This window comes from Nematolebias whitei, chromosome 13 (genome assembly GCF_014905685.2).
Source record: "Nematolebias whitei isolate Nwh7 chromosome 13, NemWhi1, whole genome shotgun sequence".
NCBI classification, from domain to species: domain Eukaryota; kingdom Metazoa; phylum Chordata; class Actinopteri; order Cyprinodontiformes; family Rivulidae; genus Nematolebias; species Nematolebias whitei.
The window spans coordinates 29,347,143-29,368,964 of record NC_056510.1 but is presented as its reverse complement, the minus strand read 5'-3'; the positions used below and the strand labels follow the sequence as shown (position 1 = coordinate 29,368,964).

The following is a 21,822-nucleotide window of genomic DNA, read 5'->3' as shown; positions in this document are numbered from 1 at the left end:
ACGCCTTCCTTCTAATTCTAGGGAGTGGGGTTTAACCTTTACACCAGGAAACACTTCTATGGGCGTCTTGGCATGACAACGTGCCTCAAACACGTTCACAGCGCACTGTTTAATCTCACTGATGGATTTTTCTCTGTAATTTGCCATCATTTGCACTGACGTTTGAATGTCAGGATGGAGATTTTTGCTGAAAACAAATTTAAAACCTTCTTCTTCCTCCATTCCGGTTTCATTTCTGCTACCAAAATAAGCTTGGAAGATTCTTTTGTAATAAACTTTTGGATGTTCATTCTTGCCCTGCGTGACCTTGTCTGCGGCTGGATACCCAGCAGGCCCTGCGCAGGAGTCGTACTCTTTGATCAGAGCTTCACACAGAAGTTTGTAATCCCTTCTCGTTGCATCTGGTAGACGCTCGATGAAGGTAAACACCTCTCTGTCCGAAGTGAGTCGTATCAGACTGATTTTATCTTCTACCGTAGCGTTTGGATAAGCTCTCAATCTGAAATCCAGATCTCTGAGGTACGCTTTTGTTCCAGCGGAGCCCAACGGTTCAGGGATGAAACGTTGTACATATTTTGAGATTTTTTGCAAGTCATCCATTGATGGAGAAGATATCAATGGTCTCACATGCGTGATCAGTTGTGGGGGTGTTACTCTGCCCGTTTGTGTAGGTGATTGGATGGGTCTAAAAGGACCATGTGAGTAAAGAGGTCGTTGAGTAATTGGTGTATTAGTCCGACTTTGTTCAAGGTCTGGTTTGGATTCCAGGTCACCTTGAACAACATTCTGACCTTTTTCTATTGCTGCTATTAGTTTCGCCTCACATTTTTTTAAATGTTCCTGGGATGTACAGTAGTCACCTTCTAAGCGCATATGTAGCTTTTGTAGATTTTGTTTATCTATTTTGCATTGTTCCAGTTCAGTTTTTGCAAGCTGCAACTGTTGTTGTAGCACCTCGTTATCTGCACACGTGGCTTTGTACTGACGGTCTATTTCTTTAATCTTTTCATAAGATTTTGCTTCTAGTGACGCCTGCATTTCTGAGAGATCCTTCTCATGTGTTTTAGACATCCAGTCAAGGCGTTCCGACCGTTCATCCAATTCAGCTTTTAGAAGCAGAGAGATTTTTGCTAACCGTTCAAGGCTAAGCTTTTTACTCTCTGTATTTAATGTTCCTGCGGCCAAACTTTTCAGCTCTTCTTGTCTTTGAGCTTCATCAAGTTGCTGTAATTGCTCTTTTTCTTTGCCAATAAGTGGATTTGTCAAAATATGTAAGGCCCCCAAAATGATATCATCATTTGTTGGTTTTGAAAAGTTGTCTTCATCTTCTTCGCTTGTCATTTTTCTTCTATTTAAAGATTAAACAGGAGAATTTTAATGTTTTAGGTTTTTTAAAATAAATAAAATCAGCAAAGTCTCTTTGTCTGATGTATTTACTTTTATTTAGTGATTTATCAATTAAATGTGCACTATCCTTTTAGCAAATGAGTAAACTTTTTCCAACTTTGTGAAAATCTGTAACTGTTTCTATTTTTAAAAAGTTAATGTTTATTTTTGTACCTTAGTTTTAAGGGATTACCAGTGAAATAAAACTGTTTTGGTGAATGCTCGTTTGCATAAATACCTTATAACTTTTAAAATGCAAGGTAACAGTAATTTTCAGCTTTAAGGAACGTTTATTGACTCGAAAATGCTTTTAGAAAGATTAAAACGTTTAATTTCACTGTTTAGACCTAAAAGCGAGTGAAACCTGTCTTCTCAAGGTTGTCCAGAAGATGTCAGCCTTACCTTACTAATCTTAACTCAGACACTGTTTGTGTTATCCACTAGGGGAGCTATAACTTCCTGTGGCGTTCGGTTGACATCCTGTTGTTAGCCGCTTAGCTTGAAGTTAGCTTCGGCTAAACTCGGTTAAAATCAACATTTCTGAACGGATTTTTTACACAAACGTGGCAAAATTTCAACAAACACGACTTCTTAGCCTGAACATGAGTTTTTGGAACAGTATAGCAGCTTCATTTAGTGATTTTAGGCGTAGTTAAAACTCCGGTCGTTAGCTGTTTAGCTTAAAATTAGCATCGCTAGTGTTGTTTGAAAACATCATTTTATGACGAATTTTAAGCTCTAACGTGGCAAAATTTCAGCGAATATGCTTCGAAGCTTTTAACCAGCGTGTTTAGAATCACTTTAGAGGCGTTTTTCAGCTTTAAAAAGCAGATTTTATTTCCCTATGAAAACGAATTTCATTTCCGGGTCACGTGACTGAAATCACCAATGGCAAAGCAGCGCAGGGTGAGAGGAAGTGACGTAGCCACGCCAGTCAGCCTTCTCAACCCATCAGAGCGCTCCACAACAGCGAATTCAACCAATCAGGAAGCGTTTTCTCCAACTAGCAAGTTAGATTAGCGTGAAATAGTTCGTCAACTTTTCGTCTTTTAAACTGTCAAAATGCACTTTTTCTGTTAAAAATTGTAACGAATCAACTCCTAACTGTGTTCTGAGATGGCACTCAGCTTTTAAAACGTTTATCCATCTATTCAAAATACTCGTTCGAACTGAACAGAACCGAACTGGTCCACAGCCGGGTCTTAAAGCAGAACCTCGTACTTTTAGACAGAATAACGTCTTCCACAGCTCATCAGCTCTTAGTTACACGTAACAGACGTACAAATTCAGCTTTCATAAAGACTCAATGACACAATTTCAGCTTTTAAAACATTACTAGCCCAACGCTTAGAACATGCAGCGTTTGCTTGAAAGGCGCAGCTCCAAGCGCGCAGCTCCAAGCGCGCAGCTCCAAGCGCGCAGCTCCGGCTGCGTTCAATCACAGCTGATAAACTGTTACTTTTTCAACATGCCAACACGTAAATCAATGTTTACACGAATTAACAGTCATTCATGAGGCGTACGAGCCACCAGTTTGTAGTGAGTCACGTGGGTACGTGTCACTAGTTGTAGTATGACAATATATCCCCGTTTATATGCATACTATTTCACGAGTTCCTCATCTTTCTGACTGTGTAATGCCGTGCATTGAATTTAACAGAAATGCGAACGAGAGACGTTATTATCTTTGACCCATCAAATGAATGGAGTCATTTATTTTCAGAATCAAAGTTTAACATCAAACATTTACATTAATTTGGCAAAATATGAAAATAATGACAGACAGTTTCACAAATAATGAACTTCAAATCACTCGGCGGTGATTTGAGGACTTTGCTTCAGATATTTCTAAAATATCTGTACTGGTTTTGTGAGAGAGAGAAGAGTTTAAGATGAAGTGGAGATTTATCTTACAGAGAAATATGTGAGGGAATTTAATCTGTTGACCAGAACGTGCACGCTTCATCAGATTTCAGCTCGCCTCCGGTACACTTTAGTCGAAGAAGAGACCGTTACCTTGTTGATGATAGATCAGCTCGATAGAGAGTCCTCCAGACCTTTCAGCGTCTCCGTTGAGAGCTGCTGAAATCCTTAGATAGTCGTGCGTGGGTTGTTCAAACAGAAGTTATAATTCCAACGTCTCTGACTCTCCTGAATTCTCGAATTCTCTTCCATTCACTTCACCATTCTCCATGAATTCTAACCAATTCTCTTCAGAACTCCTTGAGCACTGCTTCAGAACTGCTTCCGAACTACATGAGAACCGCTCCAGAAACATTCCAACTCTCAGAACTCTTCAGAACAATTCAGAACTAACTTGAACTGGAAAGTTGCCACATTTTAAATGGGTCGACTTCCGGTTCAATTTAGAGCTTTCTGATTCGTGGATGTACCAGAAAGAGGTGTGGTTTTTGACGTAAGGTATTATCAAGAGTCGAGGTCAGGAAATGAGATTTGTTTAACAACTGACAGAGAGATTATTGCAAAAAGCAGACTTCGTGGAGTCTCTATTCTGATTATCTTCTCAAATAGTTAAACATGACATTTCTTCTTCAGTAAACATTTAGTTGACCGAAGCTTCAACTTTCACATACTTACGACTTGGCTCATTTCAGACAGAAAATCAAGAAATGCATATTCAGGTGATTTCTTCTTTGAATGAGGAATAAAAATCATTACTTACTGTTTATGTAAAATAAAAATGAGTAGTTCTTTTCAACCTGTAAGCATTGAGTGAAACTAACACAATTTGATTATCAAAACATTTGTAAGACAGTAATGATTATAGAGGATTGTCTTTTCTGCTTGATTAATTCAAGAAAGAAAGTCATCAGATGGCTCAGACTTATTCAGATCAATGAAAATAACAGTCTCTGTCCATCTGGTAGATTTGAGGTCATCAGGGTCAGATAAGGGTCAGATCATCAGGTCATCAGGTTCACTACACTTCTGATCATTTTTAAGCTGTTAAAATATTGGAAACTTTTAGTTGCTTCTACACATTTGCAGGCTGAACGTTACATTATCATTCCAGTGATGTTCAAGTTTTGCTCTTTTTGTTGTCCTTTAGACTCCATCTGACGTCGTATTTTTCTTTGACAGGTGGACGACGCCAACAAGCGTGTCAACGGTGACGTTGTTGTTTCTAAGAAGACATCGGTGCCAAGTCGGTATCATCAGTTCATGACATCTGAGGATGAGGCTCAATCCAACTCGGCTCACAGCAGTGAGGAAGAGGAGGAAGAACAAAAAGAGGAGGAGGAGAAGAGGACCAAAACAGAAAGTGTCCCCTCCACTCAGAGCGTCTCATCCGTCATGCCTCGTGTAAAGAGCGAAGCTCCTGTCGCTTCTGCTCCTGTCAAAGTTACCAGCAAGGTAATCACTTTATGCACTGTTGAATAAACTGATCAGCTGTTTTGATACGCTGGGAAACATCAGTGAATTTGTAAATATTTTCTTTAATCTTAAAAACAGTGTTTCTCTGCAGAGGCTCAACTGTAGCAACAAGTTTATTCAATAAATGATCAATAGGTGTTCCTGTCAATGCAGAGATGCAACCTGACATGATGCCTTCTGTAGCTCATCTCTGTTAGCGAGTTCATCTCTCCTCACCTGTGTCGTTTCCAGGAAAACTTCTGCGACATGCGGATTAGCCTGAACCAGAAGCCAAACAGCAGCAGAGACTTTGGCTTTCATGCAGCCTGGGACTCGACAGGAGCTTGTGTCACATCCATCCAGCCAGGTACAAACAGAATTTACCTTCAAATAAAATGAATTTGGATTGCACAAGCAAAGCTTTGCTCCTCTAAAATCAGTGTTTGAGTTGAACTGCAGCAGTTTTCAAGAAAAGTCATCAAACACTGAATGAGTTGTTAGTCATCTGTGTGACGGCTGCACTGTGCAGCACTTTGATTCAGGTTCATCTCCCATTTAAACACCGCTTGTTGGATGTCTGCAAGCTTTTGAGTCCATTGCAGTGGTGGTGCCAGACTTATGTAGGGCAGCATCTAACTGGGTCAGTTCTTCTGGGTCTGAGCCTCTTTCTACTGAGATTCTCCACCTGCACCACGCTGTAGGACACGCAGTTGAATAGTGTCGACAAACTCATGAGTTTTGAACTGCAGCTTGTTTAATCCTCATTTTAGGCTTATTGTGTAAGTGTTGCCAAATTTTTATTTAATTGGTTTTTAAAAGATCAGTGCTTATTTTCCCTTTATTTCTGTAATCAAGCCAATGATTGCATGTTGGAAAACAGTCAGCTGCTTTTTCTGAGTTTAAATTCTCTTTAGCAAAATGTTGGAAATAAATAATTAAAAGTTCAATATAAGATGAACGTTCACAGTGGCAGGTAATACAAATATAAAACCATGCAAAGCAATGAGAGGAAATGAAAAGCTGATGCCATTTTGAACTAAAAAAAGTTCCCTGACATTCACCATTAAAGGGGTGAAATTAAGTATTTTTTCTTTGCTAATGACCCTTGACCTTTGCGTCAAGGTTTTGTTTTTTTGGTCTTTATTGGGGAAAAAAAAAACAAAAAAAAAACCAGAACGTAATATAACAAGGCATACAACAAAACAAGTTCACATTTGACATGATAAAAACTAAACAGAAATTATGAATAGAAATAAAATAAAGAAAGAAAATGAACAATTTAAGGACACAGCAAAACAAAAAAAATGTTACAAATGCAAGAGGAGGTTCAAGCTATTAATATACTGGTATAACAATTGGGCTTTTGGAAGGTTACAGCATTTAAGCACTTCCTTGAAAAAAATTATTTCAGTTAAAAAAATGTTGAACATGGGGGCATTTTTCAGGACATGGCATTTTGTGGATAAAAAATTTAGCCATAAGGATTAAATTGTTGTTACCATAATTTAAAACTTCATCTCCTGTTAACAGTCCAGATTTTATTATAGTAAAATTTAAAGGTGGAATAGAGCTCTTGAAAATCATCCAATTCTGAAAATCTTTCCAAAAAGCTTTAATGAAGTTGTAATTGTGTCTTTAAGGTAGCTCAGCGGAGATGTGCCAGCTTCAAGTTGGGGACGAGGTTCTGACGGTGAACGGGCAGAAGGTGGCAGAAATGAGCTACATAGAATGGAGGTCCTGCCTGGAGACGGCCTTGCAGGAGGGTAGCCTGGTCATGGATGTTCGCCGTCATGGCCAGAACAGTGAGTGATCGTGTGTCTGTGTGGGAGACTGAATGTGGAAGAAAAAAACGACACCATTTAGTGGTTACATTCCTGCACTGACGATTCTGCTTGGGCTTTGTGTGTTGCTAAACAGTTTTGACACTTTAAATTGGTCTGTAAACTATTGTGAAGTCATCCATGAATAATCTCGACTGCTTAATGATGAAAGAACTGTAAACTGTTTTTGTCCTGCTGGGTGAAGGGGGAGGATGGTGTTTTGACCTCTGGGGGTTTTGTTGCTGCATTTACTTTTATCACTTCTGCAATTTAAAAAATATATATTATTATTGCTGGCTTCTCTGCTTTATTGACACTCATGTTTTGCTCTATGCAGTGTTCTCTTGTAAAGGACTAACCTGCTCAGGTTCATGGTGCCGAGTTCCAACTGCATCGATTCCATTTTAGAAAATTAAAAACTACTCGGTGTAGCTTACTGAAATAACACAAAGTCTTTGTTTAACTGGTGTAGTAAAGTTTAAAGGTTTTTAACATGTTAGAAAGGCTGTTTGGGTTTACTGAAAGCTTTATTGGGATGCATGGCTGGGGAAGGTGGTTTCTCTGTCTCCCCCTGCTGCGCCCAACAATAACACCATAACACCCTTGCTTTTCCTGTGGCCTGTGGGTAACCAGTGTCAAATGAGGCTTGCATATACAGAAGACTCACAAACACACCAAACATGGCTTAATGTGCAAACACACCATGTATTTTTCTGCCCGTTGCATTTACTGCATGCAGACTGGGACAGAGATCAACCTTCCCTGCCATTTAAAAGCCATAAGACCATCAATCTGACCAGCACGGATCATTCAGTACTTCCAGGCTCTCCTGAAACAAAAACCATCAAGTCCAGTCTGGATTTCAGCTCGCGCACTTTGACAGAAACGGTGCCAGCCAAGGAGGCCCCCACTCATCCTTTTGTGGTAAGTAGATGGATGGATTGTATTGTTCCTGGTTAAAGAGACTCTTTAACAAGTGCACACTCTGCAATGTTTCCCTGCAGGATGTGGCTTCAAACAGAGTTAATGGGAATCTTCAAGAGGAACTGGTAACCATGAGGAACAAAGGTAAAGGGCAGAAAGGTTATAATATTGATTCTCGTGATTATTTCTGGTCATAATTTTAAAGCCCATCAGTGTTGGTGTCAGTTTGACTTGAAAGCAAGCTATGAAAAAGAGTCACTCACTGTAAGAGACATCTACTATGAGAAACAACATGATGAACACAAGTTCGTAAGAATTTAATAGAATAAATGCTGTCTAAGGTTAATTTTCCCCCTTTTGTGTTTTATTTTATCCTGTTTTCTTTTTCTTCATGTAGAGTCTGAACCAATATCTTTGAAAAACTTAAAACGGAGATCAGAGTTTTTTGAACAAGGTAAAAATAAAAAAAGGAGAAAAGGAGCCAGCTGATGGGGATGTGTGGGTGGTACTTATTAATAACTGACTTGTGCATGTTCTGGTGGCTGTTTTCTATGTGCTGTTATCTCTGAATTGCTAAGCTCTCCCAGTAGGAGCTGCATGTGTGTTCAACTCGTAAACCTTTCACCAAGTGGATAAAGCTGTGAGAATTACGATGGAAGCCCCTCAAGGCCCAAACATTTATAGTTTTGCTTCTCTTGTGCTGTGCCCCCTCCCTCCTTCAGGTGGTTCTGGGTCCAGTGTCGGTGCGCTGGTCTTTCTCTGTGGTAAACAGGGTCAAGTTTGCAGTGACGTTCTCACTTTTGCCTGGTACAGCCTGGAATACTGGCATGCTGCTGAAGCAAACACAATTTTGTGATAATTTAGTCCAAATTTATAGCGTTTTAAAAAATGGGAACGTAAAGGCTCCTGAAGCTTTGCAGCATGACATTATTTCAGCTCAACAACCACACAAGCAAATCTTTCAAGTCTTGTTGGTGGTAATATTGAATGATGTCCAAACTAAACACATGGCTACACTTTTCACTTTGCTGCACATGAAGTTAAAAGCTTTTCCAACACACACTTATTCACGTGTCTGCTTGCCTTTCAAGATCGTCTGTCCTGTGCTTGCTGTTTCTGCATGCATATTGCTGATTTTAGCTTGTTTGATCATGTCTTCACAATCAATTTATTGATTTTCCTCTCAGAGATATTGGGATTCCATCAGATGTAAATGTCAACATGTTTGTGACCCAGTATGGAGAGAATCAATAAGTCCCAAAGGAAAATTTAACCTTTGCCTCTTAAGGCTGGCTAAAAAGATGTATCACTGTTGCAGTTTGACATTCAATTAAAAAATGAATCATCTGGGGTCTTAAAAAAATGAGTTAAAACTTGAAGCCTGAGGGTTAAATTTTATTCGCATGCTGTTCTGCCTGAATGGGCTTCAGGTACTGACTGTATTTTCTTTCCCAGGAGGATCAGAAGCTGCAGTTCCAGATGTGAGTAGTGTCGATTTCTTTTATCTGTGGGATGTTTGCTCTTTTACTATGAACGCATCTGCAAAAACAGGTTCTGATAGTTACTGCAACACTCTGATCCACTCTATTCAGCCTCTCACAGGCATGTCAGGTCTGCTTCTGTGGGTGGTTAAAAGTTGAACAAATTTGTGTTTTTAGTCTACACATTAAAAAATATCTAATACCTTTAAAAAAAAAAACTGTTGATGATTCAACTGTTTTTGTTTTTCCATTCAGATGTCCACTTTACCAGTCAAGTTAGGTTTTAGAGGCGATTATTTTGAAGTTACTATTAATATATTATATTATATGATCAATATTTTCTTTTTGTTGCATGCTTTTATTTAGGATTCCGATTAAAACATAAGGTCTGGGCCACCAAAGAGCTGTGTGGACCTGATGATACATCAGTGGTTATAGTAACGGTTATTTTTATACACAGCTGTTAAGTTGTTTGTCATATGCAGACACACACAAGGTCAACAATGCAATGAAATGTTAAGGATGAGAAGAACCGATTCGACTCGCTACAAACAAGAAATACTAAAGCATGCAACAATGTTACAAAATAAAGTACCAAAAAGTGAAAAAGAAATATAATATTGACAAGGTCCAAAAGAAAAATGGTAAACAACAACATGGTAGAATATAACTGTTAAAGTAGGATGAATTAGTTTAAGTATTTCACAGGTAGTTTTTCTGATGCAGTAATCAGTGGAACACCTGATTGATGAGTAGGATGCAGGTTTTATTTGTTGCTGCCAAAAGGTTTTCACGTTAGCAAAGTTCCTCAGCCCAGAAATTGGACTGAAGTGAATTTCAATAGTTTATAACTTGAAACTTTTGTCTTTTGTTTCCCAGAATCTCAGTAAGTTTTAATCCAAGTCCCCTTAACTACTTGCCATTCTGTATCCCTATAGAAACTGAATGGCAATTTATTTTCTAACTGTTTTTTCTATAGTTTAAAACAAACACTAAATGTGTTTTTGTTTTTTAATTAAACTTGGAGGCCTGTAAACTTTTTTTTTTTTTTAATGGTTATTTCTGTCCTCAGATACCAGTTCCTGCAATCACTCACTCCTCTAGCCGCTGGTCTTGGGACCCAGAAGAAGAGCGCAAAAGACAAGAGAAATGGCAGAAAGAACAAGAACGCCTCCTGCAGGTATGTAGAAGGCATGTGCAGGTTGGTGCAATACGCAAGAGCTTTACGTTACGCTTTATGCTGCGGTTATCACATGATCAGAAAAAGATGTTGATGTAAAATATGAAACAGAAAAAAATATATATCAAAGTGCTTTTATGTATTTTAACGCATTGTCCTTTAGAGCCTCATCAAACTTTCCTCTTTTATAGATTATGGAAGTTACTATATTTAGTACAGATTGCACTCGGCGTGTAATTATTAGATCTCTATTCATTTATAAATAAGCTCAGATGAAAATAAACCAAACAAGTAAATAGTTGTCAGTTCTTCGCAAGCCTAAATTTCTGATAACATAACACTTTAAGTCTTCAGGGTGGTTTCTGCTGCCACGTGTTGAACTCAGACAATTGTTGGGTTATTAAAGTATTCATCTAATATCTATCATACTTTGTGCACAGTTAAAGTTAGTGGAAATTGTGCACATTGTTTTGCTGGGATGTTTTTTTCTGGATGGACATTAAAGGGAGCGAAGCTTAATGTTGATATATCTGAGGGGGCTCGTTAGCTCCACTGCTTTTCTTCCCTGCAACACAATCTGATTTCACAATCTGCAAAGAAAGACTAACTTCAAAAGATTATTGTAGGCTTTTTATGTACTATGCGAGTCCTTGTAAGGAAAAACAAAAACATTCCTGACTGTATGCATTAAAGACTCTTTGGTCTTCCTTGCTTGCAGGAAAAATATAAGCGGGATCAGGAAAAGCTGCAGGAGGAATGGATCAAAGCTCAGCAAGACATTGCCACAAGTGGGGCCCAACAACAGGTAACCACAGCATTTTAATTTGTTAGACCTAATATCAGAAATATTGTCTGAGTGCTGAAAGTTGGCAATTAACCATGACTCACAGCTCAAACTCTTCCAAATGTATCCAAAGAGCTTTGATGTTAAATACTATAATTATATTGTGATTACGTGGCCACACAGTCTTGAACCTGACTTTTAAAAAGCGGGACGCTTTCAGATAAAACACTGAGTGAAAGCAGGAGCAGGGCGACGTCCAGTCATGTGGATATTTTGCACATTAAATAGCTTTGCAACAGAAAGAAAAATGGATTTACATATCGTTTCCTGGTTTGTAACTTTAAGTGATTTAGGAAGTCTCTTTACTGCAAACATGTTTCTCCGAGGTAGTTTCTAAATATTACTGTGTTTAAATACTTCCTTTTTTCTGTTCTCCTTCTCAACGGTAACCTGACCGTCTCCAGGTGAACAGCCATCATATCGGCCCACACGTGCCTGCCCACCAGTCCACACCTCCTCTGTGGGAAGAGGAGGAGAGGATGAGGAAGGTGGAGCAGGAGCGCCAAAGGCAGGCAGAGGAGAGGAGGAAGAGGGAAGAGGAGGAGCGACAGATGCAGCGGCTCGAGGAGGAGAGGAAGAGGAGAGAGAGGCAGGAGGAAGAAGAAAGGAAAATAATTGAGGAGGAGGAGTTGAGATGGCAACGGAGGAAAGAGGAGGAGATGGAGGAGGAGAGGAGGCGACGGGAAGCTGCTGAGCAGCAACAAAGAGAAAGAGCCTTGGAGCAGCAGCAGCAGTGGTCAGTAGTGCCACAGCTCCTCCTCCTGCTGCCCTTAACTCTCTCATGTTGTCACATTTAAACCATTCTGCTGATAACACATTTAACACTTTACTGTCTGTGCATTAACATAAAAGCAACTAATGCGTTTGCTTCAACCTCCTCCTCTAATCTTCTCACTGCCTTGTTCACTCTGCTCTTCAACAAAGGTCTGGTGGCTCCCACAGCTTTGCTGCTGTTCAGCCTCCACTGTCCTTTACAGACAGGTCAGTGCAGGAGAACACGTCTGTCTGGCTGTACACCCAGATCTGTTGTCTAAAAGCATTTACTACCTGTTCTTACATCATGTTTTTATGTTTGCTTCATAACCAACTAACATCAATGTCGAACTGTGAAAAGAGCTTATGTAGGAGGGTGTCAAAAGAAAATGAATTAAATGTTAAGCAATAGTTCAGATCATATGAAGAAGTGTTCTGTGGAAAAGTTAGAACAATTATTATATTGTTTTACATAGCTCTTTGAATGATCTCAGTTTAAACAGTTCAGTTTTGACAAGCTGACAGCTGTCTGAGCTGGGCCAAGACCAAAGGGGTTTGACACATCTAACACACAGGTTTGATATAAAATAACAACTATACCACCAATTACATTTTGTTTTTATTAAGTGTACCCTCACTTACAAGACTAAGAAAATATAGCCATCACAATTAAAATGTCAGCCAAGGCATTTTATTCACCATAGAAACTGAGACTATTTCTAATTCTTAAGCCTCGGCATTCACTATCCTTGATATCCAAACACACAATGTTTTAAATGAAAATTGAGAAGAGAGCCTGTTTTAAAACGAGTTAAGTAATTAAATAAGTACTGTATTTTTTTGGACTGTAATGCGCAATATCAATGAGTGGGTCTGTTTTCATACATAAGACGCACCGGAGTATAAGGCGCATTAAGCGAAACAACAGTCAGATAAGTCGAACTTTATTCAGTTCATTCACAATAACCACATAAAATATGTTCGAGGTCAGTAAGCACAACCTGATTAATACATAAGGCTCACTGTTGATTTTTGAGAAAATTAAAGGACTTTAAGTGTTCCTTATAGTCCGAAAAATATGGTAATTCAATGTTTAATGTGCTTTACAAAACTGTTGACCTGCAAATGGTGTACGTTTCCATATGAAATGGGAATAGCTCTTTTTTTTTTTTTTACATTAAAATGTTTGAAATTTTCACAAATGTATTGCGATCAGTTCATGTTTAAAGGAGCAGATTTTCATGTTTCCTGCTGAAATTTTGTTCAGATTTTCTATAGAAAACCTGGCACAAAGCAAAATATATCTTTGTTTTTTAGTATTGGAATTAGAGGATTGCAATTATTCCTTTTCTTTTAATTGACTTGAACCTTGTTTGTTTGAATGAAAACATTATTTCTGTTTCACAGGACAAAATCCAAGTCATCCCCTGAGCTTGATGAAGACGATTTGCCACCAAGAAGAGGTCAGTTTTCTTCATTTATCCTGTTCATTTGGTTCCATGTAGGCATGTTGCACACTCTGCATGTATGTGGGCTGTACCTCGCTGTAGGTGTGCATGTGCAGCCCGGAGGTACGTCTCACTGGCTGCTGAAAGAGAAGTTGAGGATTGCGTGCGACAGGCGAACCCAAAGTCAGAGCGCTGTGTCGGAGCGGGAGCTGGAGTGGAGAAACGACATAAATGCCACGAGAGACAGAGAGGAAGGGAGAGGTGGGCTTCTGGTCCGAAGCGCCATCTTTCTGTTTTGATCTGGATCCAATCAGTTGATTAGTTTCACTAAATCAGAACTTTCAGCTGTTTGATTTGCAGCTGAACCACCAAATAAGTTAATCAGTTGTCTAACCATGAAATGACTAATTCACTCTTTGGAGTGGGATTCTTCTCAGATTAATTCAGTTTTGATTTTTATTTATTTATTTTGTCCTGCATGATTTAATTTTAGTTTGCATTTTGTAGTCAAATTGAGTAAAGTCATTTATCTCACTTTAATCTAGGGATGCACGATATTGGCTTTTTGGCCGATATGCCGATATGTTAAAACTTATTTGTCCGTTAACCGATACTGATATCCTTTGTCAGAACATAGCCCTCTTATTTGCCGCAAAAATTGTGTCCCAGCTGCAAGAGCTGGTGACATATATATTCAGTAACAGCCATATGATATGCATAGCACTTTGACTTATATTAAATGAAAAGTGTTAAATGTTATTTATTAGCATTAGTCACCTGTGATGCTGTCTCACTTGTGGAGGCTTGTTCCAGGTTCCTAGCTGCAGTGTGGGATCCTCTGCACTCTTGTGCATGAAGGACAGACTTTTTAAGTTCAAAGTTTTTGTCTATCCATTGTGCCACAAGACTAATCATGCTAACGGGGCTAACACTTCATGTCTGTAGTAAAACTCACCCAAGTGCTATCGGCTATTAGCCTCTCAGTGACGTCGGAAATGACGGCTTGTAACTCGGGTAAGGCTACGTTGGAAAAATATCTGTGACTGGGGAGGATGTAGTGAGGCTCAATGTAGTCCATAAATCTTGGGAATCTGACATCCTCAACAAAAAAAAACCCTTCCACATGGCCGACATTTTGAATTTTCTTCTCCGACGGGAGATCAGGTAGGCGCGCATGACGTCATCACGTTGTGCTGGCGCTGTAGGCATCTTTGTCACTGGCATTTAAACCGTGTCTTTTATATCTGAGTTATTTTGATGGAATGGCTGATGTCAGATATTGAACTTTAACGGTAATATCGGCCGATACCATGCCGATAATATTGTGCATCCCTACTATAATCATATTTCAATTGTTTCTTGTGTATTTTAACTCTCTTGTGCCATTCTTGACAATTTGTGATCCACGGCTCAGTCGTAGTGAACTGGCCATGTCAGTGTACCGATTGTTTTTCTGTCCTTCCTAGATACAGTGTCAGGTCCTGGAGTCGCTGACAAGAAGGGTCAGCAGCAGCTCGCATCGCAGGTTGAGATGGAGCGTCAGCAGATCCTGAGGGAGATGAAGAAGACAACGTCGCTGCTCACGGACAACAGCTGGATCCGTCAGCGCTCCTCCAGCACAGTCACCACCTGGGAGAGCGAAGTGCCACCAATGCGCAGGTAGACAGATCTCCTCCGTCACATTTTACTTATCAACATCCTGGGTGCAAAACTAAACCGTTTACCAGCCTGGCTGCTACACTGATCAACTTCTGATGAACTTGGATTGGTTGATTTGTAAAAAACTGATTATGAAAACAGTTGGTAAGCCAGCTGGTTTGTTGCTTTAACTAACCTGCTAATGTGGGTGCTTTGCAGAGGTGAGTCTCTTGACAACCTGGACGGCTCCTCAAACTCCTGGCGCTCATCACAGACACCCAGGAGCAGCTCCTTTGTCCAAAACTACTCTCGACCTCAGTCTTCTCTGTATGGAAACTCTTCTCTTTACACCGGCGGGTCAGTGGCTCAGCGGTCTGCCTCCTCCACTCTGCCTTCCTCTTATTCCATGGGCTCCCTTAGAGTTGGGGCAGGAACCCTCTCTTCTCCTTGGTCGCAACCGTCCCCATCTACTCCGTCACCAACAACCTCTCCAGACCCCACGTCTGAGGCAGGTGGCCCTCAGCAGCTCAGCAGGTAAAATTAACAGCTCCTAACACGCCACTTCACTTTTACTGTAGGAGGAAAACTTGACATCTCAACGTGGGGAGTGGCTTCAAAGGGCATTCTTCTACAACATCTTTGTTTATATTTGTTTGCATTCTTGGTGGTGGTCTAATTTGTGTGATGTTTGTAAGATGGTCACAAATACAAATTTCTGCAAGGATTTTCTTTGCCAGAATTTTTGCATCCAAACAAGCGTTCATATGTTTTCCTTTAATTTCATTCTTGTTGGATAGAAAAGTATTTTATAAATCGCACAAACGCGTCAAACAAGCACACGCTTAATGTAAACCTCAAACCAGTACTTCTCACGTGTTTACCATGTACCAGTTCAAGCTGTGTGTATCCCAGTGTGATCCTGTCGTCTGTGTGTGCATGCAGTCACACATGTATCATTCATGATCGCCTGGCTGTCAGGTCACAGCTCTACGTTCTGTAATTCAGGTCAGTGAGTGGCAAGAAAATCTGTGCGTTCTGCATCACCCCACTGGGAAAAGGAGCAGCCATGATCATCGAGTCCCTCGAGCTCTGTTATCATTTGAGCTGTTTTAAGGTGAGAGTGAGGCTCCGGTCGACACGGGAGCACATCAGTGGCACGCATCGACATTTCCTCCGAGACTAACCTGATCCCTTAAAACATCTTGTTTCTTCTTTTTACCACAAGGCACTTTGACAGTCTTGATCTCTTTACAGCTGCACCAACTCGTTTCTGTTTCAGACTAATAACTTTCCCTTTTTGAAAACAGTTCTTAGTTTTGTTCTTCACAGGACTTCACTCAGATCTGATCTTCTGCATCTGTATCTTGATCTTCTGTGCTAATCTTTTTTTCATATTTCATCTTGATCTTTAAAATCTAGGCCTTCAGTTTGTCGTCATCTCTCCACCTGTGGGATCTTCAGTAAACTTATCCAGCTGAGGGACTCTTTAACTCTTGTCCTTTTCTAAATGCACACAGTGTATCGACTGCAAGGTCGACCTCGGAGGCTCTCAAGCTGGGACGGAAGTCAGAATACGAAACAAACAGCTCTACTGTAACTCTTGCTACATGCGATTCAAAAGTGAGTGCCTTCATCCAGCTGCAGCAGCTCCGAGTCTGTTTTATGAGCTAAAAGGAGCTGTTCATTCTTTCAGGTACCCAGCCAACTTCAAACTGATGCGCTCGTGCTCCAGCAGATTGACGAGGAGACTACTTGTGACAACAACCCATAAACTTTAAACAGAAAGCCATCATGTATATCCAGGTTTCAGGTCACTAAGAAACATCATTTAACTCACTGAGAATTGTATTTGTTATTACAGGATGTTAATGAAATTATTTCCTTGTTATATTAAACACCAAAACTTAAAAAAAAAAAGTCCCATATTTCTGCATTCCTTATTTTTTAAATGTTTTAGCTTTAAAGCTACTCGAGTAAGAATTACCTGAACGATTCAGGGTAAAAACTTGCTTTGAACTTCATTTAGACAGATTTCTTAGTTATAATAAAACCTTACAGGATCCTGCTTCTCTTTCCTTTGTCTTGTGGTGTTAACATATCTGTCAGGAGCTATTCTTGTCATTTCTTTGTGGCTTTGCTGTTAAAGTGGAGATAAATAATTCTCTGATATAACATATTTAAAAAAACAAAACAGCTGCTTGGACAGTTTTTATTTTAAGATTATACACCATAATTAATAAAAATTAAGGCAAAGAGTATCATTGTAAATAAAAACCGAAATGTTCATCTTGTGTTTGTTTGTTTTTTTTAGACATTGATATTGAATAATCTTGTCCTGATATTTCAGGTTATGATGTAAAAATTTTCCTGGCCCGTTGTCAAAAATGATTACTCATCTCCTCGTCTCATTCCGTTTCTGTTGTGCCTCAGTCAAAATTAAATAAATTTCAATTTGCTTTTGTGCGAAGGTTCAGAGGATGCAGCCTCCCAAGTTCTCCAGAGCCAATTTGTCTTGCATTTTTTTATTTTGAGTGCATGCATTACACTTGATTATACTTTGATCGGCTGTTTCCCTAACATCCTGTCCTTTTGGACATTTCACAAATTTGTATCCGTTTATATGCATTTAATGAATATTTGCACGAGGAGGAACACACCAGATAGACTAGTTTACTGTTCCCAATTGCATTTCAACTGCAAGGTCAGAAATAGTCCTAATTTCCCCTGCTGAATATAAGCAATTTACTTTGCAGAAAGTAGTGTTGCTCTTGGTTCTGTATTCTTAAGGTAAAGTACAAGCAGTCCCTGAAGGCAGGCTTGCCCAATTTCCAGATCTTTTTTTTTCTTGGCACTCTAGTGGCAGAGAGATTTTATTCATGAAGCTTTTGAAAATAAAAGTACAGCCTGAAAGGTGCAAAGCACAGCTTAGACTGGGGAATATGAACCATTACAAAATAAGTATTTTATCTCTTTACCTGAGCCGTGGACACCCACAGCGTTTTTCCTATGGAATATGTGTGTGAGAACGGCTGTACGAGCGATATGCTCAGTCTAGTGGAGTTTATACGGAAACCTCGGCTAGGCCAACCTTCAAAAAGTAATCCTTTGTCAGCGACTCAGACTGCCTCATTTAACATTCTTCCACTGAGAAGAAACTTCTGCTTCCTTTGAATGTTTAGGGAAATTTTCTCATAAACCTTCATTATAACATTTGGGAGCTTTTTAAGAATAATTTAGTCCAACTTGGACTGAACTTGGACTGCCCTCAAGGGGGCAGTGTAAGATTTTCTTATACCGATGTAGACTACAATGAAGCTGCAGCCAAATACTTAAGTGGTGTTGGTTGCACCACATCCATCCATCCATTATCTTTTACCCGCTTCTTCCATTTTGGGTCACGGGGGTCACCGGTGCCCATGTCCGGCGATCACTGTGCGAGGGTCGGGGTACACCCTGGACAGGTCTCCAGTCCATCACAGGGACACATAGAGACAAACAACACAACCATTCACACACACTCACCAATTTAAAATTCCCAATCAACCTAACATGAGTGTTTTTGGTCTGTGGGAGGAAACCGGCGTACTTGGAGAAAACCCACGCATGCACAGAGAGAACATGCAAACTCTACCCAGAAAGTCCCCCGGACCAGGATTTGTACCAGGGACCTGCTCGCTGAGAGGCAGCAGCTCTACCAGTTGCAACACATGTGTATTTAAATTGATTAACCAAACACAAGTTATAAGATCTCCAAATTCAGCTAAGAAACTTAAACGATAAACATTACAAGCACTATTCATCATTATAACTGGCACCTAAAGAAAACCCCAAATTCAGTATCTCAAAAAATTAGAATATTGTGAAAAGGTTCAATATTGGAAGACACCTGGTGCCACAGTCTAAACGGCTAATTAACTCAACACTTGCAAAGGCCTTTAAATGGTCTCTTAGTCTAGTTCTATAGGCTACACAATGGGAAAGACTGCTGACTTGACAGTTGTCCAAAAGACGACCATTGACACCTTGCACAAGGAGGGCAAGATGAAAAAGGTCATTACTAAAGAGGCTGGCTGTTCACAGAGCTCTGTGTCCAAGCACATGAATCGAGAGGTGAATGGAAAACGATGTGGTAGAAAAAAATGTGTACAAGCAATAGGGATAACTGCACCCTGGAGAGGATTGTGAAACAAAACCCATTCCAAAATGTGTGGGAGATTCACATAGAGTGGACTGCAGCTGGAGTAGGTGCTTCAAGAACCACCATGCATAGATGTATGCAAGACATGGGTTTCAGCTGTTGCATTCCTTGTGTCAAGTCACTCTTGAACAAGAGGCGGTGTCAGAAGCCTCTCGCCTGGGACTGCTGCTGATTGGTCCAAAGTTATGTTCTCTGATGAAAGAAAATTTTGCATTTCCTTTGGAAATCAAGGTCCCAGAAACAATAGCAATTAATAGCCAATCTTTTTTTTTTTTTTTTTGACATTATTGCTACAGCAGACTGTGATGGACTTGTGACCTGTTGAGGGTGTACCTCATCCCTCGCACAGTGATTGCTGGACATGGGCACTAGCAACCCTCGTGATCCAAAATGGAAGAAGTTGATAAAAGATAATGAATGGATGCTACAGCAGACAGTCATCATTTTTAGTAGTTTGGGGAATTTCTGCTCTTGTCTGAGCCCATCCATGATCTTTATCTGTTTCTTCCTTTTTGGGTTATGGGAGTTACTGGTGCCCATGTCACTGTGTGAGAGGCAGGAGAAACCCTGAATAGGTCTCCAGTCCATCACAGGGACACGGAGACAAACATTCACTCACTCACTCACACCTAGGGATAATTTAGAGTTACCATTCGGCCTAACATGCATGTTTTTGATCTGGGAGGAAACCGGAGTACCCAGAGAAAACACGCATGCACAGAGAGAACATGCAAACTCCACCCTAAAGGCCCCCCAGCTGGGATTTGAACTGGGGTGACCTGCTGTCTGAGAAGCAGCAGCTCTACCAACTGCACCAGCGTGCTTCTTGTGTCTGAACAATAAATATTTTCAAGCATAGGGGACATTTTTTTAATGTTCAAGTAGAGAGCACTTAAGGCCTTTGATATTGGTATTCTTGTTCTTGAGTGGAATCTGCTCTAAGTAGAGGTTGGCTTTACAAAATAAAAGCTAATTTTCTGAGCTGAAACTGTTGTGGTATGTGCTGCAGGTTCGATATCGACAGGTTATGGCTTTAAACTTAATTATAAAATGTATATTTGATCATATTTTTTGTGATTTTGAAAACTTGCACATGCCATCATTGTTGTTTTTCCCACTCACCCTCTCCTGCACAGTGCTGCACCGTCAGAGTAAATGATTCGTGCCTGAGCCTCACTTGGTGCTTTTCAGAGCAGAGATTTCTTGTCAGTTCTGTCTGTAGACACATGCACTTTTCTTGGGCATGTCAGCTCCCTATGACAGGTTAAAAGCACAAGTTAGGTTAACTGGTAATTTAAAAAAAAAAAAAAAAGTGTGGGCACTTTTATATACCAGAACACAAAAGTACATTTCTGTCTCTGGAGGCGCAGACTGGGTCAATGGTAACACTTTACGACACCATAAGTAATGACGTGTTATGTGTTGTCATCATTGTATGTTCCCATACAATGGCAAAATTGTCTCTTCATTTAACCCATCACACTTGGGATACACTCAGGTGGAGCAGTGGGCAGCTATTGAAGGCACTCTGGGAGCAACTGGGGATAGGGTGTCCTGCTCAGACACCACAAGATGTGCAATGACTGGGGATCAAACCTGGAACTGTCGGATCCCGAGTCGGCTGTCCTGCCTCTACACCCATCTGGGCCCCCAAAATATCGTTAGAGAATTGTTTCTGTTCCATAGTGAATAAACATTGTTTTGTTTGTTTTGTTATGTAATAATTGTTTTGTGAATGTATTTTGTTTTATTGGTTCACTATAGTTTTATCATCATTTGCAATAAAACTCTGATGACTGTATAATTTTTATGTTCGCTTTTCTGTTTATTAGCAAAATATCCAGTGAACCAGTGAACAGATTTTTAATGAAACTCTCACAAAGTAATCATTTGATGTACATCTACAATAACATTTGGAGTCAACCTCGTTATATAGCCACAACTGTTAATAAACCTTAGCAAACAAGAATGGCTGTACCTCAGTCAGTTTTACAGATGCTGAACTAAAACTTGGGGTGGTGGTAGCTGAGAGTCGTCCAAATACACGCCTGGGCTGCTAAATGAACTTAAACCTTTGCATACAAGATGGCAAGCATGCATTCTTTTGATGACTTCCTTTGCGTGTGCGATCAGAAGTATGGGCTTAAATATTTGCATTTAAGACCACATGGTGCTATAAAAACTTTACCAAGAACAACAGAAGCATAAAGTTACACGTCGCCACCATGTTTTAGTATTTGTCATGCAGATTAAATAACACACTGGGCTTTCCAGTTTATCCAGGACACAGATGGCTGTTGTGTTGATTAACAACAGATTATTATCTCCTGTCTGCAAGCATGGATATATTTATTTCAAATTTTATTGGAATCATTGATCTGTGACCTTTGGTGCAATGAGGAAAGGATCAGCTTAGATCCTACTTGTCTTCATTAAAAATGCTGCCTCTTATCCTCGGCTCACAAAAGGGCAAAGCCCATTTAAAATAAACTCGACCTTAGCGCAGGAGGGAGTTTATTTGTTTGTCTGTCTTTTAATGCATCTGGATTTGTCCATTGGAAAAGGATTTTCAAGTGGTCTGGAGAAAATAAACATTTTTCTCAGCAACTTCTTTCACTCGACTGTTCGGCAAAAGAGGCCATTTATTTCTTGTGTTTTTCAGTTTTTCACCTTGGAAACAACCAAGAAAAATAATAGGAAGAAAAGAAAAGTTTAAAATATAAGCAACAATCCGAGTGTCTCTCTGTGACCTTAAGGTACTCTTATTTTCATGTC

General features: G+C 39.9%; 1 protein-coding gene across 1 annotated transcript in view; it reads left to right on the top strand.

Moving 5' to 3' along the window:
- The window catches only part of lmo7a (LIM domain 7a), a 74,179-nt gene extending 57,545 nt beyond the window's left edge, over nt 1-16,634 (top strand). The window contains exons 13-30 of the mRNA XM_037687051.1: nt 4,489-4,761; nt 5,014-5,128; nt 6,402-6,563; nt 7,321-7,505; nt 7,586-7,649; nt 7,903-7,959; nt 8,961-8,986; nt 10,059-10,166; nt 10,885-10,971; nt 11,415-11,746; nt 11,935-11,991; nt 13,171-13,226; nt 13,314-13,472; nt 14,678-14,870; nt 15,069-15,383; nt 15,855-15,963; nt 16,367-16,469; nt 16,543-16,634. Of these exons, the coding sequence (XP_037542979.1) occupies nt 4,489-4,761; nt 5,014-5,128; nt 6,402-6,563; nt 7,321-7,505; nt 7,586-7,649; nt 7,903-7,959; nt 8,961-8,986; nt 10,059-10,166; nt 10,885-10,971; nt 11,415-11,746; nt 11,935-11,991; nt 13,171-13,226; nt 13,314-13,472; nt 14,678-14,870; nt 15,069-15,383; nt 15,855-15,963; nt 16,367-16,469; nt 16,543-16,565 (2,424 nt within the window). The 3' untranslated portion in view covers nt 16,566-16,634. The remainder of the gene's footprint in view (nt 1-4,488; nt 4,762-5,013; nt 5,129-6,401; nt 6,564-7,320; nt 7,506-7,585; nt 7,650-7,902; nt 7,960-8,960; nt 8,987-10,058; nt 10,167-10,884; nt 10,972-11,414; nt 11,747-11,934; nt 11,992-13,170; nt 13,227-13,313; nt 13,473-14,677; nt 14,871-15,068; nt 15,384-15,854; nt 15,964-16,366; nt 16,470-16,542) is intronic.
- The last annotated feature ends 5,188 nt before the right edge of the window (nt 16,635-21,822 follow it).